The sequence below is a fragment of the Nanorana parkeri genome, unplaced genomic scaffold (assembly GCF_000935625.1).
Source record: "Nanorana parkeri isolate BGI_ZX_2015 unplaced genomic scaffold, ASM93562v1 scaffold180, whole genome shotgun sequence".
In the NCBI taxonomy this organism is placed as follows: domain Eukaryota; kingdom Metazoa; phylum Chordata; class Amphibia; order Anura; family Dicroglossidae; genus Nanorana; species Nanorana parkeri.
The window spans coordinates 614197-630821 of NW_017306448.1; the positions used below are offsets into that span (position 1 = coordinate 614197).

General features: G+C 43.4%; 1 protein-coding gene across 1 annotated transcript in view; it reads left to right on the forward strand.

Annotated features, from left to right (window-relative positions):
- Positions 1–16625, forward strand: part of HTT (huntingtin) — a 137337-nt gene that overhangs the window by 2604 nt on the left and 118108 nt on the right. The window contains exon 2 of the mRNA XM_018554978.1: positions 12379–12462. Within this exon, the coding sequence (XP_018410480.1) occupies positions 12379–12462 (84 nt within the window). The remainder of the gene's footprint in view (positions 1–12378; positions 12463–16625) is intronic.

Consider the following 16625-nt stretch of genomic DNA (forward strand, 5'->3'; position numbering starts at 1 on the left):
CTGGCGGTGGCGCTGTCCATGCACTGCAAGGGTTAAGTGCTCAGTTTTGTCCCGACTCGAATAAAACAGATTTACTCACTTAATCCCGGCTTCCTCTGCGCTGCTAGAGCGAGCTCCACAGCCTCTTCTCCCCTGGGCTCCGGCGGCCTAAGGGCCGATGATGTCATCATGTGTTATGCAGGCCCATTGACCTACATTTGATGTGAGGACACCGAGGGACATTACACAGCTGGAGCAGAGGGGGAGAGAGGTGAATGCCTGTAGGCAACCTTGGCACTCCAGCTGTTGTGGACTACAAGTCCCATGAGGCATACCAGGAAGTTCTCTCCTATTTTTCAGTTAGAACAGAAGATATTTAAAGTCCAAATATTTTTAAATGCTGAAATCGCTTACAATGGATGCTGCTCCTTGACGTTTATATACGTTTTACAGGGTTATTCACAAAAGAGTGAAGAGTTTGGAGAAGGCAGGAGAAGTGATCAATCTAGGACAATATAGCTGATATGGAAAAATTCTCCAATTCAGCTTACTTTCCGGTTCAGCTATGTTGTCCTAGCTTCTCCCGCCTTCTCCAAACTCCTCACCCTTCTGTGAATAACCCTGATCATTTTCTGCGGAGTCAGCTGGTCCTGATAACTTGTGTTAGGGGCTCTTTTCCTTGCAGGGTCCTATGGAGCCACCCTTGTGTGTGCTAGTATTGTGCTAGTAAGCTGTGTGTCTTTCCACAAACACACAGGAACAGTGAGGCAAGACACTCCCCTGCCATTCCCTTCTCCAAGCTGGTAGATGAACAGTTGCTGGAGACTGTTCTGTCCTGCCCTCCCCCCCCCTACCCCCCACAGACACTATACTACAACAGGATCTGTCAATGGAGAAACTTATCAGCCACAGCTGCAGAGGGACTTGTAGTTCTTGATGGAATACAAATGCAATGACATTATCGCACTTGTAGTCTCTTCATTCTCCCCCTTCTCTGTTACTGGATGTCCATACCTTGGCAGGGACATGGGCGGAAGGAAGAGTCTGCAGGAGCCAGAGCATTGCACCCGACATTAAGGTTGCAGTACTTCTCTGGCTCCAATGCACAAAAACAAACAAAATGCATGTTTTTCTCTTCTGAATATTTGTGCATTTCTTCTTATTCATAAAGGTGGAATTGGCTTGTGTGTCGGTGATGTGTGTGCCGTGTGCATGTTGCTGTGTAGTGTGAGGATGTGAGTCATATGTAAACATGATTGTAGGACAAAATATTTTCTATATATTTGCTGAATGAAAACTAGACCGTTGTGCCAGAATCCAGGAGAACTGCCTCCTGGAAGCCGGTCTCTGCCCCGGTGAAGATGATGGAGACCAAAGCAGTCACCAAACAGAGAACATGCGTACATCAGAGGAGATAGAACTCATATCCTCTCCGTGTTCATCTCTGCGCCTCTCTCTAATGTGGTTTAGCAGAATGCAGCCTGTAGTTCTATTATTCCTCTGGGTTTCACAAAACACACACTTTATTGTATTCAGCGGCACAATATGCAAGCCTGAAAAGAATGCATGCAAACGTCAAGCAAAACAGAATCAAAATGCAAGCTAATGTCAAGCAAACCAGAATCAAAATGCAAGCTAATGCCAAGCAAACCAGAATCAAAATGTAAGCTAATGTCAAGCAAACCAGAAGCAAAATGCAAGCTAATGTCAAGCAAACCAAACTCAGAATGCAAGCTAATGTCAAGCAAACCCAAAGCAAAATGCATGGAAAGGTCAAGCAAACCAGAATCAAAATGCATGCAAACATCAAGCATACCAGAAGCAAACTGCATGGAAAGGTCAAGCAAACCCAAAGCAAAATGCATGGAAAGTCAAGCAAACTAGAAGCCAAATGCAAGCAAACATCAAGCAAACCAGAAGCAAACTGCATGCAAATGTCAAGCAAACCAGAAGCGGAAAGCATGTGGATTTTAAACCAACCGTGAAATGGGCCCTAATAATAACAACGATGTGTGTACTGTATTTGTGGTTATTTGGAAAGTGAACCTGTCTCCAGCTGATTTAACAAGCACTTAGCCCAGGTAAACACTTGCACATGGGCATTTTCTGCGTGTTTTTGATGCATTGCCATGTGTCTTCTTGTGTTGTTTTGGTCAGTGGAAAGCAGCATCTTCTGTGCCATCATTAGGTGTCATATACGACTGCAGTGCTGAACAACAGTTCTAGCCAAGTTCATGTCATGAAGATTTAGGAGAATTTATAGGGGAGCGGTGTCACCATTATCTGGGTTTCTATGTTTTGGGTAATTCCAAAACAATATGTGTAGGCAGGAGCCGTGCAGAACAGAGATGGGTTCTGGGTGTTGACATTAAAGTAGTATTAAACGCTCAAACTTTTTTCAATTATGATTCCAGATCCAACAAATCTACGTTGCCCAGCATAGGATTTGATTACATTTTTGCCCAAACACTTAGTCATCATGTTTCCAGACCGCTCCAACTTTCTCAGCTCAGCTTCCCTGGACTTCCTGTCCTTTGGGGCTATTTAGTGCCGTGAAGTCAAATCTGGTTGCTGTGGGTACTTTGCACATTATCCTTGCTCATTATACTGCTTTGCTGATTGAATTCATGAGTGTTCTCCACCGGTGTGAAGCATTTGTGTTGCTCGTTGTAATTGATTTGTGTGAAGGATCCGGACCTGTCTCAGTAGACTGGCCTGTAAATGATTGTTTACTGCATGGGTGGTGTAGATGGAGGCGTAAAGGAAGCTGCACCTGCCTGCTGTCACCTTGTCTATTGTACTGTGTACATCCGCTGCTGACAGGAACATTGGCATTTGTCATATGACTCCACATAATGCACGGCCATTACCAGCAGGTATTGTGACCTTTGAGAGCTCCATTTATTATGGCTGTCATAAGATCATGTGTACTGAACGATGGAATTACATCAATGAAGCCTCATAGTTGGTGCACCTGATGCCCACACACAGCAGATCCATGAGCTTGGCTAAGATGTGTACCAAACGTGGAATTACATCAATGAAGCCTCATAGTTGGTGCACCTGATGCCCACACACAACAGATCCTTGAGCTTGGCCAACCGCAGCAGAGATAATGACCCTGGACAAGGAGGAGACATGGCAGTAGGCTCGGTGGGCCCAACTCGACCCTTCCATTTAGGGGAGTTGTCACCCTCTAACAGGAAGTGCCTGAACAAAGAACTTTATGGAAGGATTGTGTATGTTGCAGGGTGATAACACAAGAGAACAGTTGGGAGGCAGGGAAAGAGTACTGTCACCCCAAACAGGGAACTGACTGAACAAAGACCTGGATTGCAGGATTATGCATGTGGTAGGGTGACAATGAAAGAAAGTAGTTGAGAGACGGGAAAAGAGTGTTGGTTTGGGGTGACAATGCTCTTTTTTTTTTTTTCCTGTCTCTCAGCTACTCTCTTGCATTGCCGCCCTGTCACATGTATAGTCCTAGCATGAAGATCTTTGTTTAGGCACTTCTTGTTTTTGGAGTGATAGATCCTTATGGCAGGATTATTCATGTTACAGGGGGGCAACACAAGAGAGCAGTTGGGACACAGAGACAGAACGTTGTCACCTTATAACAGGAAGTGCCTAAACAAACATCTTCATGGCAAGATAATGCATGTGACAGAGTGACAACATAGGAGAGCAATTGGGAGACAGGAACAGGGCGATGTCACCTTATAACAGGATGTGCCTGAACAAAGATAATTTTCAGAGAAGGGTTATGCACGTGACAAGGTGAACAAGGACATTCAAGGCAGGATCAGCAGGTATTAGTCTAATAAAAACTGTAGGTTTAAAATAGTGGAAATTGCTTTTAAATTTGCACTTGCATGGTAATTATAATGTTAGAGAACTTCCAAGAAACTGGAGAGTTGCTGCTAAGGAACCAGGTAGATCAATGCGATCAGTATCTACCCATTTGTATCAAGACTCCTGATCTCCTGCTGCCCCATATGATCAGCATAAAGCTGGCCATACGCCTAGCAATTGATTTTGTTCAACCTGCCGGCTCAACAAAAAAAATTGACCCGATTCCTCCATCAACAGAAACAGCACGTCGATCGAGGAATCCCACTGTTTGCATTGTATTCTGACAAGTGCCACCGGGACCTGTCAGATTACCCAATCAGAGCAGGCAGCTCATTGGCTGCCGGCTCTGATCGTACGAAGATTTTCCAGCCGGCTTCTTTGAACAGCTGATCGAGGAATGCCGGCTGGAAGGGAGCCGACAGCCCCACACACTGAGCAAATTTCAGACGGTACATTAAAAACCATCCGAAATTCGACCAGTGTATGGGCACCTTTTAGAGTCGCCCAGAACTGTGTACACTGAATTAGTGTGAGTTCACATTGGAGATGGACAACACACGTCATTGTGTCCTGGACTTAAGCTTTAAAACATTTCCAACATACCTCAAAGCCGACCTCTACACTCAAAAAATTAAATTCTACCAATCCTCTATGTATGATGATTAATAATAACATAGACATGTCAGGTGTAATAACTTGCAGAGCATTCACTTCCTGCTTTGAAAGGGCAAAATGACTTCAGTTTGCCAAAGCAATGCACACTGGGATTGCCTTGTCATCAGCAGAGCATTGCTGGGAAATCTCATCTGTAATCTCAGGAGATCTCCGGGAAAGGCATTTTCCTTCCCTGAGATGATGTGCATGATCACATATCCTAGTCACATGTGCGAGAGTTCCGGGAAGTAAAGGGAGATGCATTAATCTGCCCTTATTAAAAATGGCCGCTGTGAGAGGACTGGGGAAGAAAAGAGAAGTAAGGTATACAAAGAATACAAAGCCGGCAATTATCTAGAAGTATGTGTGTGCAGATTGCCATTACTAAACATTTCTAAAGGTGTGTTTGTTGTTATTTTAAAGATCTGGGTAAAGGTCCGATTTAAGTCCTGGTTTCTTCCAACGGGTCCTTTTGACTTCTCTGTGAGCTCAGGCTTGGTAATAACATACCCTAGTGGTGGGGTCCATTATGGCTCATAGGAAGTGGGCCCATGTGCTGAACCATCATTCAACCCCGAAGAGGAACAGCTACCAGGATTGGAAAAGTCCATATTTTATGAAGGGGGAGGAAAAGCCAGTTAAAGAGAGAAGATCCACCTGAAGTTGGACTTTTATGGCAGCACAGGCATCTTTTCCTTTTGCAGGTCTATCCAATCTTTTAGATTGTAAGCTCTCAGGGGCAGGGCCCTCCTTGCCATCCTGTCTTGAATTGTATTGTTATTGTAATGTCTTCCTTATATTGTAAAGCGCTGTCCACTGTTGGCGCGAAATAAATCCTGTATAATAATAATCATCCAAAAATAAAAAGCAAACACTCTAAAAAGCAAATCAGTATTTTCATTTTACTATAAAAAATAACAACTTGTAAGTGGGATAATGACAGTACGCAGTGACGGTTGGACACCTCAATGTTTGCGCATGCTTTGGCAAAGTTTGGGAAGCTCTGCTTCAGTATATATTCTGGTTCCAGAAATGAGGTTGGGTTTGAAAACATTCCGCTCCAGGCAGTCCAGATCGATGGATGGATGATGCTATTTATAACCCTGTTTGTGTCTCGTACTAGATGATTGAATTGGTGATGCATTTGGACAATTGAACACTTCCTGTGCTGCCAGTAGTTTTTGCTCCATGTGTATGCTTTGCAGGACCTCAGACATAGAAGGTTGTGGAATATAAAACAGAAAATGAGCTTTGAAGCGAGAGATACTGCAGCATTCCATTGTTACAACGCTTGGCTGAATCTGAACCCCAGAAAGATATGGAAAAGAAAGGAATATATTTAAACAATAATTGCAACTAGTGTAAATATCTGAATCTGTTTTGATGTCGGCCTCCCGTCTTTCCCTGTATAGCAACACTTCAATAGGGAGTGAGAGGTGCAGCACTGGGAAGCAGCGAAGCTCTGCTGCATACACATGTACTAACAGTGAACAAGCCACCAGGAGAAGAGAGCAGAGAGATGACTTGTAGTGTGTTGCTGTTACTCTGTTGTCCAATCAGCAGGCTAAATACCTGTTCTTGATATGCTGCGGCTGCAATGCAAATAGTTTGAGGGGCAGGCTACATGGTGTGGTTGACTTTGCCTGGTTCCCAAGGCTGGTTGTATAGAATTGGATGCTGCACCTATATGGAACTGTTTTGCCTGCCAAGGACACTGCTTGCCCGAGGTTCAGGTTTTTTTTTTTTATACGAAATGATGAAGTAATAATGTTTCTGTAGCTGCTCAGATGGAGAGCTAAAATGAATATCAGTAAAATGTTTGATATGAAAGTTGTCATTTCGCCATGTCCCCTGCATCCTTTTAGTAGGAACTTCATTCCTTATCTTTGAAATGACGACAAATTTTTTAGTAATGTTTAGTAATGACAATCTGTACACACATACTTCTAGATAATTGTCGGCTTTGTATTCTTTGTATACCTTATTTCTCTTTTCCTCCCAGTCTTCTGGCAGTTGCCTTGTTTACTAAGCGCAGATTATTAGATCTCCCTTTACTTACTTCCTGGAACTCTGGTACATGTTGCTAGGACATGTGACCATGCTCATCTCAGGGGAGCAAAATCAGGGCCTGATATCCTGTTTTATGGTGGCTCCATTCCCTTGCAGGGTCCTAATGGAGTCCCCATTGTGTGTGATGGTAATCTGTATGTGTCTCCACAAATGCTCAGACACAGCAAGGCAAGTCAGTCCCCTGCTTCCCACTCCTCCTTTCTCCAAGCTAGTAGATGGACAGTTGCTGGAGACAGTGTGGTTCCTTGTAATCTTGTGCTAGAGAGGAAGTTCAGAGACATAGAGCTGAGAGAGTTGGAGCTATTTGGAAATGTGATGACTGTACGGGCTTGGCCAAAAATGTAAAGAAATGCTTTGCTGGGCAATGTAGATTTGTTTGGTCTGCGCTCATTATTGAAAGAAGTTGGAGAGTTTAATACTACCGTAAAAGTTGACATAATTACCCCCACACATAGCAGTGTTTATTCATCTTTCTTTGCTCCATTTGGGCACTGGAAATGGTGATAGACAGCCCATGTATAAGCTTATGAGCTCCACACTAACTTTCCAGAGCTCATGTGGGGCGACGGAGTCCTTCCCTGCCCTTCATGTTACACCACTAGGCCAACATACACCAGCACCATCTTATGCTCACTGTTGCCCAGAAAGCTTCCCAGTAAGTACACCAATGTCTTTAAAACTTGAGAGGTTCCCACGCTTCACATCAACCACCCACTCCCCTCCCCTCCCCCCCCAATCTGTAACTGACCTAAATCTGTTTGCCTGCATTTTTCATTAGTGCCAATTCACTCCATTGTGCTGCGGTAAGGTGCCTACATTGCAGTGCACTCCAATAAAGGGTAATGCACTACCGCTTCGGTTCACTGGTTCACGATACAAGTTATGCAGCAGGTATGATTTTTAGGTCCGTTGTGGTGCATTTGACAGCCCATTCAAATTAATAGGCTGCTATAAAGAAGGTCAAAACCCGTATTAACCCTTGCAGTGGGACTGCCCCCTCTAGGGCCTAGTTGGTAAAAAAGAAAAGTTATCCTCAGCCGGCTGTCACAGCGCTCCCTCCCTCCTGCCTGCCTCCCCTTATGCTGCAGCAATGGTGTCCTCAGATTCAATACACTGTGTATAGAACATGGCCTAAGGATCTTTAGCCCGTTGCAGCAGAGGGGGAGAGGGGCTCCAGGGACTGTTCTAAGGGGAAGCCGTCTCCAAAGATCGGGTGAGTAACTTTTTTTTTGTTTAGCACCTAGACGAAAATGAGCAATTAACCCTTGCAGTGCGGAGGTAGCCCCACTGCAAGAGTTAATCAAAGTTTTGCCCGGAGTTCTTCTTCAATGCCACGCAGCCCATAGTGACCGGTTTTAGACTAGTGTTACTACAGTTACTGAATCCAAGAACAACGGAAAAATGCTTCAATTTGGCAGAGAAGACAAGGAACTGGATTCTGCTTGCTGGTGGATTTTGTATTCAGCGCTGGTCTCCTGAGATGATTTCTTGCAATTATTTGGATGTGAGATTGTTGCATGACTCTGTATTGTATGGTGTAATTCTCTTTCTGGTTGTACAGATGACAAGTCAATAATTTGTTGTGTGTATAAAGTCATAATAAATCTCCTCACACTTTGAAGTCTATTCCATTTATTAGGCCGTAATTGTAGTGTGTGTCCTTTTAGTGTTTTATGTGTCTTGGAGGCAGCCCCAGAAGAACGTCGGTAGGATTATTTATTAGTGTGTATGTATAGCCAGACATATTTTGTGTTTTGGATGGGGTAGGGAAGGGTTCAACCCGCGTCCTCTTGTGTGAGCGCAGTAAAATGAACTCCAGTTGTTACAGGTTACTGCTTTCTACACATCATCATTGCTCTTTGCACTTTGTAAGTCACTGGATATGTATAGTCTTCTGTCACTTGGGATTTGGACTAAGAACAAATACTTGCCCGTAGGGCTACAAATAATCATTATTTTCATAATCGATTAGTTGGCCGGATATTTTTTTCATTAAATGAAATTGTGTTCCTGCTGTCCACAATGACTTTGCTCCCCTCTGACCATCCGTTCCACACCTGCTACCAGCTGTCTGGGTTTTATGAGTTCTTGAGGCCTTGCCTCTTACCCTAAGCCTTCCCCTTGCCATAATGTACCACAGCCACAACATGCCTTATTTAGACACAGGACAGACACTCTGTACCAGGTGCCCCCAGCTCACTTACTAACAGTTTTGGGGCTGCTTGCAGCACTCACTGATGATTCTGGCATCTCCTAACTTAAAGAAGACTGTTTTGGCTCCTATTGATGCAGTGCACACCTTTTTATGAAGCTGAAGGATCAGCAAGTTGCTTCTACCACTACTGTGTCCAGTCTTGCATGATTTAAACCTGCATAGACTTTTTTTTCTTTTGCACCCTTGTTTCCAACATTTACTATATGGAGATTGAATGCACCCCTTGCTTGCTTCCACAAACAGCCTGCTATCTAATTTGTGGGGATTTTGTTCAGAAGTGGTCTGTTCCCTTTCTGTCACCTGGGCTTGTCTCACCTTAATAAGGTGCTTACTATACCAAGTCCCAAACTGAAAGGGAACATTCTCCCCATCTTGAATGTCAATGCTCTGAAAGGTTTACATTCATGTCCAAAGGGTCTGGATGAATGAACAATGTGCCCATCTTTCCAGCCCATTAGCGGTGCTTACTCTTTGCGTTGAAGCCCCTATACTACTAGCTCTTGATCCTTCTCTTCACCCTCCTCTTCTACACCTTGGGGGTTCACCAAGGTGCTGTCTCCAGGGTTAAAGAGGAGTTTCACCCTTATCCTTAACATGACAACAAAGACACTTTTAGAGATATTTAGTCATGTCAATTTTAAAAAAAACTTTATTTAGAGATAACTGCCAGCTTTTTATTCTTTGCATATCTTATTTTTATTTTTCCTCCCTATTTTTATTTTCCTCCCTATTCTCACGGGGGCCATTTTTTACTAAGCACAGATTAATCCATTTCCCTTAACTTCCTGGAACTCTGGCAGATGTGACTAGGACATGTGACCATGCACATCATCTCAGGGAAGGAAAATGCCTTTCCCTGATATCTCATGAGATTTCCCAGCAATGCACTGTGATGTAACCTTCCCAGGATGCATCTCTTAGGCATGGACTACATCACTAATGCCTAAGAGGACCAGCAAGTAGAAAAACGGTCATTGTAAGTAAAAGGAAAAAAAAAATGTTTAACTAATGTAAGATCATTTGATATCAGCATGCAGAGCTGAATGCTGGTGTGATTTTTATTTTTGTGTAAGGTGAACCATTATGTACAATTACTTTCAAATGTGTGACCTGATATCTGTACCTAGCTAGAGCTGTTTACCTAATTTTATCATGACCCTGCAAACTATTGTGTACAGTGCCGGATAGTAAGTACCTGCTAATCCAGATTACTGGAAACACATCCACCAGATAGACCTGAACTTCACTATAAGCTTCTCTACAATGAGCGGGGTTAGTCCAGGATATCTTTCTAGGCAGCTTACATCTGTCGGGTGGAGTACAAATGACATTGTGTGCTGTCATTCATTCTTCATACAGCCTGTGCCATACACTTTATTTTGGACCTTGGTGTCTTTTATAGTTTCGTGGCCGGTATACACTGACCAAAAAAAAAGAAAAAAAAACCACGCTGGGACTTGTATATCAAAGTATTTTCTAATTCATCACAGCACTCAGTCCAGATTTTTTAAGTAGATTTTATTCATCTTTGCTATGTAGTATTAAAAGGCTCCAGGAGATTGTGTTGTCTTGTTTCATTGCTGGAGGATTCTGCCTTCAGCAGTGAATTTAGCTGAAGGGAGCATGCTCCTCAGGCGAAATACTGGTACGTCTTCACAACATGGTCTCTGTACAGTAATGACCCCCAGCACACAATTACTGAACTCCAAACACTAACATTTCACTAATCAGATCTTCATTCCATCAAACATATACCTCCCTTCCCAATGTAACTAGTGATGTGTGCCCTCCAGTACACAGAGCTTACTCCCCGGTACTCTCACCAGCAGTGTCCAGGGTATGTCCATTCACCCCCTTAGTGATCGGTGTCCAATGTATGCCCATTCACCACCTTAGTGATCAGTGTCCAATGTATGCCTATTCACCCCCTTAGTGATCGGTGTCCAATGTATGCCCATTCCCCCCCTTAGTGATCGGTGTCCAATGTATGCCCATTCACCCCCTTAGTGATCAGTGTCCAATGTATGCCCATTCACCCCCTTAGTGATCGATGTCCAATGTATGCCCATTCACCCCCTTAGTGATCGATGTCCAATGTATGCCCATTCACCCCCTTAGTGATCGATGTCCAATGTATGCCCATTCACCCCCTTAGTGATCGATGTCCAATGTATGCCCATTCACCCCCTTAGTGATCGGTGTCCAATGTATGCCCATTCACCCCCTTAGTGATCGGTGTCCAATGTATGCCCATTTACCCCCTTAGTGGTTGGTGTCCAATGTATGCCCATTCACCCCCTTAGTGATCGGTGTCCAATGTATGTCCATTCACCCCCTTAGTGATTGGTGTCCAATGTATGTCCATTCACCCCCTTAGTGATCGGTGTCCAATGTATGCCCATTCACCCCCTTAGTGATCGGTGTCCAATGTATGCCCATTCACCCCCTTAGTGATCGGTGTCCAATGTATGTCCATTCACCCCCTTATTCATTGTTGTACAATGTATGCCCATTCACCCCCTTAGTGATCGGTGTCCAATGTATGTCCATTCACCCCCTTAGTGATCGGTGTCCAATGTATGCCCATTCACCCCCTTAGTGATCGGTGTCCAATGTATGCCCCTTCACCCCCTTAGTGATCGGTGTCCAATGTATGCCCATTCACCCCCTTAGTGATCGGTGTCCAATGTATGCCCATTCACCCCCTTAGTGATCGGTGTCCAATGTATGCCCATTCACCCCCTTAGTGGTTTAAAAAAAAAAAAACTCCAATCGTTTCAAAATCCAATGTTAAAATCAGATATTCAACTCTTCTGGGATGTCATTATTGAATATTCTGACACGATTTTTCATATGAAAGTCTACCAGTGCATAGTGGGATTTTCAACTCGTTTATCTTCCTTCCCAGAATGATGGCCGCTTCCTGCGTCCCATGCTTCATTCTGAGGGTTCCCTTCCCCTATACCCAAGAGCACACACGCACATATGCACACACACACGCACATATGCACACACACACGCACATATATGCACATATATACACACACACACACTGACACACATCCAGCACTTGCTCTGCATTTGTCGGCATTCATTTTCTTTCTTCAGGCTTCTTATTTCTTTTGCATCACCTGGTGATCCTGCGTATAACACACGTCATATACCAGAGTAGCTACGCTGACTCCTCCGCTGCTTCTATTGAGAGAGCTATGGTAACATGCCTGCCTTTGTTCATCTCCATTACATAGGGAATGATTGCATTAGGAGCTTACACAATATATTCAATTTTTTGTTTTTCAGTTTAGATACGCTGTTGAATCAATGTAGTGCAAATGAGGTACCTGCCAACAAAGGTTTTATTTGCATGCTCAAAAGTAATTCAATTCTGTGTAGCTGAGTGCTAATCAGTAATAATTATTGATCCCCATAGTAAAACAATATTTTAATTTGTGATTACATCGAGGTTCTTTCTGATTTAGCTTTCACATTGGCCTGTTTAGTCATCTCTTATAGCCAGACTAGCTGTAGAAGGATTTCTCTAGCTTTGTGCCAGAAGTGAGGTCATGTCTATCCAGCCTAAGCACCTTCTCTCATTTCTTTCATTGCAGGAAGAAAGATCCATCGACGAACAAGAAAGATCGCGTGAATCACTGTCTGACAATATGCGAGAACATAGTTGCCCAGTCTCTGAGGTATGGTTCTGCTTTCAGCTAGCCAGCATAATTACATTTCCCCTAGTACAAACAATGTGTTGTTATTCAGGAACCCACAAAGTCATTTTTTTTTCTGGCTGGAGAGTGATGGACACAGCTTGGCGTGAAGGTCAAACTCTATGGATCTGTCCTGGCAATCTCCTCTGCTCCATCTTCCCAATGCTCTTACTCCTCAAACCTCACTGCTTTGTCACCATTTTTATACATCTGTAGGTTTGACCTTGTCCTTAAAAATGGTAATGGCCTAAAGGTTTAAAAGTGGTCACAAAGCCAGAGTCTTCTGAACATCTGAAACTTTAGAGCCCAAGTCTAGCCAAAGCCTACCAAAACAGGCAAACGTTACCGTAATAACTCAGAGACTGTATTCACTGGAAATTCACAATAGTTTATCATTCAACTTGCCTATATTTATCATGAACTATTCCAAATGGAAGTGCTGGCAGACCAATATCTGAAAGGCATATATTACCTGTCTTACCTGCCAAAGAATTTGTAAATCTGTTCAGCTGATTTTCTAATCCAGATATCCTTGTCGGACAACATAATCAGGATCTGATTTCACTACTCTCTACTGAAATACAAGCAATGCAGCTTGGTCAAGAAATGCCCTGGCCTGTGATTGGATAGTGAAGGATCAGAAAAGGACTGATGAGGACAACCTTGTGCTCTCCACTACTATCAGCAGGTCTTCTGTGTACCCTGCAGTGTTGTAAAGCCTAATTAGCTCACAATGCCACCCATTACTGTCCTAGTCTGAATCCTGCTATATGGGGAGCTTATGAAGAGTCTATATAACGACCCACTGTAAGCACAAGTTCTTAAAAATACAGCTGTGTACATTTTAAAATTAACATACAACCAAGTTATATTGGAGTTGTATTACCAAGATCTGCCAAATAAAGGATCTCACTTCCATGCTTCATAACTCAAAAGAAAATTCAGATCTGCATGGAGGCCATGGCTACATTTCAAGACTACAGCCTCGTATCTACAGCCTATGTCACCCTAGGGATAGCCACTGAAGATGATATTTTCCGTAAAGAGACATAATCCTCTTCAGCACACCCACTTGCTTTGATGGTATCTCACTGGGTTCCCACAGGGAGCCATTCTCCCTCCTCTTGCTCCCCATTCCTCAAGCCTTTCCCGCCCACATACCACCCTCCTTCCCCGACTCAAGTACCACTCACACTTTCCCGCACCAATATGTCAATCAGGTTCTGTAGTATCAGGGCCCCTGCCACACCTCAGAAGTGGTAAAATTTATCTTGCCCAATCTTATTTGCAACACCAGTCTGTCTGTATGTATCACGTACCTGGTGAAAGACCGATAGTTGAGGAGGCTTCTCTTACATCTCGTGTCCTACACCCCCTGGAGGTGAGAACAGGGTGTGAAAGGACAGCAAGGAGCACGAGTGCCACAGGTGAGATCAGGCACAAGAGTAGGAAAGGCCAGGAGCGGATCAGCCAATTCAGGAACGGAGTCAAGGATAGCCGGGCAGCAAGGTACAAAATCGTGAGGCAATAAAGAAGTCCAGGATACAGGCCGAGGTCGGGGGCAGGCAGCAATCCAGAGGAGTCCAAACAATCCGAGTCACAGGCAAAGTCTTCAACAGCGTCACAGGGAACAAACACACACAGCTGAAAGACCATCAGTATAGTGAGCAGGGCAGGCTCGTTTAAATAGGTAATTTCCTTAATGCCTGTTGTGTCACTTCCTGTGCGCCTGCCGTTTGTGCATCTTTGTGCGTATTTCTGAGTGTGCGTGCATGCGCACCACAGCATATTTCCGTCCAGTTCTATAGAGACGTTTGCACGCATGTGTGGCTGTCGTCTTTACCTTATACCGTAGTATGCCAGTTATCTTAAGGACTACTCCTATTCAAGAGTGGTGATGCCCTCTGTTGGTTCTAGGGCTGCAACAACTAATCGACATAATCGATTATAATCGATTATTGATTCTGTATGTTTCTGTATTGTGTTTCTACCACCACAAATAAAGAATTAAAATACATATATGAGACTGTTTTATATCTGCCTACATTTCTGCTTTGGGTTCTGTATTTTTTTTATTTGGGCAGGTCTAAAATAATTTTAGCATTTACGCCTGAGACCTCTCTTCATAAATAATTTTCTAGGAAAAAGAGTTGGAGGCACTGTGAGCCACCAACTAAAATGTATGTCAGACCTCATGATTATGTAATGTGACCTGAGCTGGGCCATCCGATCCTATTTCTTTGCAGCAATGCTTTATTGTTTGTGTAGGATTCAAGCAATGTTACCAGAGGGAAGCTGGGTACTGAAAGTTTAATAGCGAGGCTTTTTGAACTATGGCTGTGTTGACATGTGTGAGCTGGCAGCTCTATTTGCAGTTATTTTCCATACTGCATGTACTCCTAGAACTGGCCCACCAGGATCTTTCGGCACTTGTAGCACCTTATTCAGCCAGGCGGCGGATGGTTTCCCAGATCTGCCTTTAAATACAGCTATGTGAAGAGATTGCATCTTGCTAACTAATGCTACCCTCATGACATATTTTACTAATGTACAGAGCAGAGAATGGGTGGTCATACACAGGCTGTTATTAGGTCATCAGTTATGCTGTCCAGATTAGAATTTCATTTCTGCTGGGAAGGTTATCTACTGGTCATCAACTTTTTTGCATTTTTTCATGAGCACCTTTGTGTAACATAGGGAGGAAAAGATGCACTGGGGTTAGTTAACTATACAAGTCATCCCCATCCTAATTTGTTTCTTTCAAGTTCCCAGTCATGTTTAAGGGGGGTAAACAATAGAACATTTCCCTGGACCTGATTGGGAATTTGAAGTAATTTGGCATGAAAGAGTCAAAAGCTGATTTTCCTCTGGACAATAATTCTGCTGAAGGCATTTCGTAGCCCCAATGTAGAATATTGTTTTTTGTTTTTTTTTTACTTAAAGGTTTTTGGTCTATCTGCATCACATTCATCTGTATTACAGTCATCCGGTAACACTTCTCAGGCTGCCCACAAACATAAAATGTCTAGAAATTAGCAGTTACTCATGCTGCCCCTACTATAGCAATTCAATAAGTCTTGACATCCCCAAGTGGTCTGACTGCTGCCTGTCTGCCGAAGGTCTATGAATGTAACTTGCCGGTACAAGTTTGTGGACACTTCATCTTAACTGCAACTAGATGGCCAAAATTAGGTGGGCACCCCTTCAAACTATTGATTTCAGGTGTTTCCAGTTAAAGGGTGCTGTTGGTACTACAACATACAAAGTCAATTTGGACAATTGTGCTCTTCCAGCCTTGGGGTAAGTTTGGGATAAGGTCCTTTTCTGTTCCAGCATGTGTGAGCCCCTTTGCACAAAGCCAGCTCCATAATGATCAGGTTTGAAGAGTTTGATCTAGAGAAACTCAAGATGTTTTTACAGAGCCCTGACCTCAACCCCAAACACCTTTTGGGATAAACTGGAACTCCGATGCCAGCCAGGGATTCTCATCCACCATCACTTCACAAATGCCCTTTTGAATGAATTGTCTCAAATTCCTATATGCACACCCCAAAGTCTTGCAGAAGGGCAAAGTGGGAGGGGGGACAATCAACTCCATATTAATACACATGGTTTTTGAATGGGATGCCCAACAACCTCATATAGGTGTGATGGTCAAGTACCCACAAACGTTTTGGCCATAAAGTATATATCTCCAAGACTGATGGGCAGGGGAGAATGTTTGAGGCACAGTCAGTCTGAAGTGTTTGCTTTCGGTTTACATGTCTTGACAAACATTTTTGCAGGACTTTTTCAAACTTTGTATTGCTATTACTACTCCTAGGGATTTTGTCTTGATACCTTGGTTGACAGAGAGCTGCCTCTAATCTGAGGTCCAACGCTCCACCGACACATTCCTCGCTATGTTACATGGTAGAGTGAAAGATTGGGACCCATTTACAAATTGTAAAATGTCTCTAATAGATAAGATTGAGAAATGGCCTAATATGTGCATTTGATGCTCAGGATCAGGAATATAACTTGTCATGCAGTTAATAGGCAGCTAATGTGGCTTTGGAATCCTTTTTACTAAACGGTATTAGCATCCCTAAATTTATGGCATGTAGGGGACTAAAGTGTGACCAATCATATAAGCTGAACTCCAC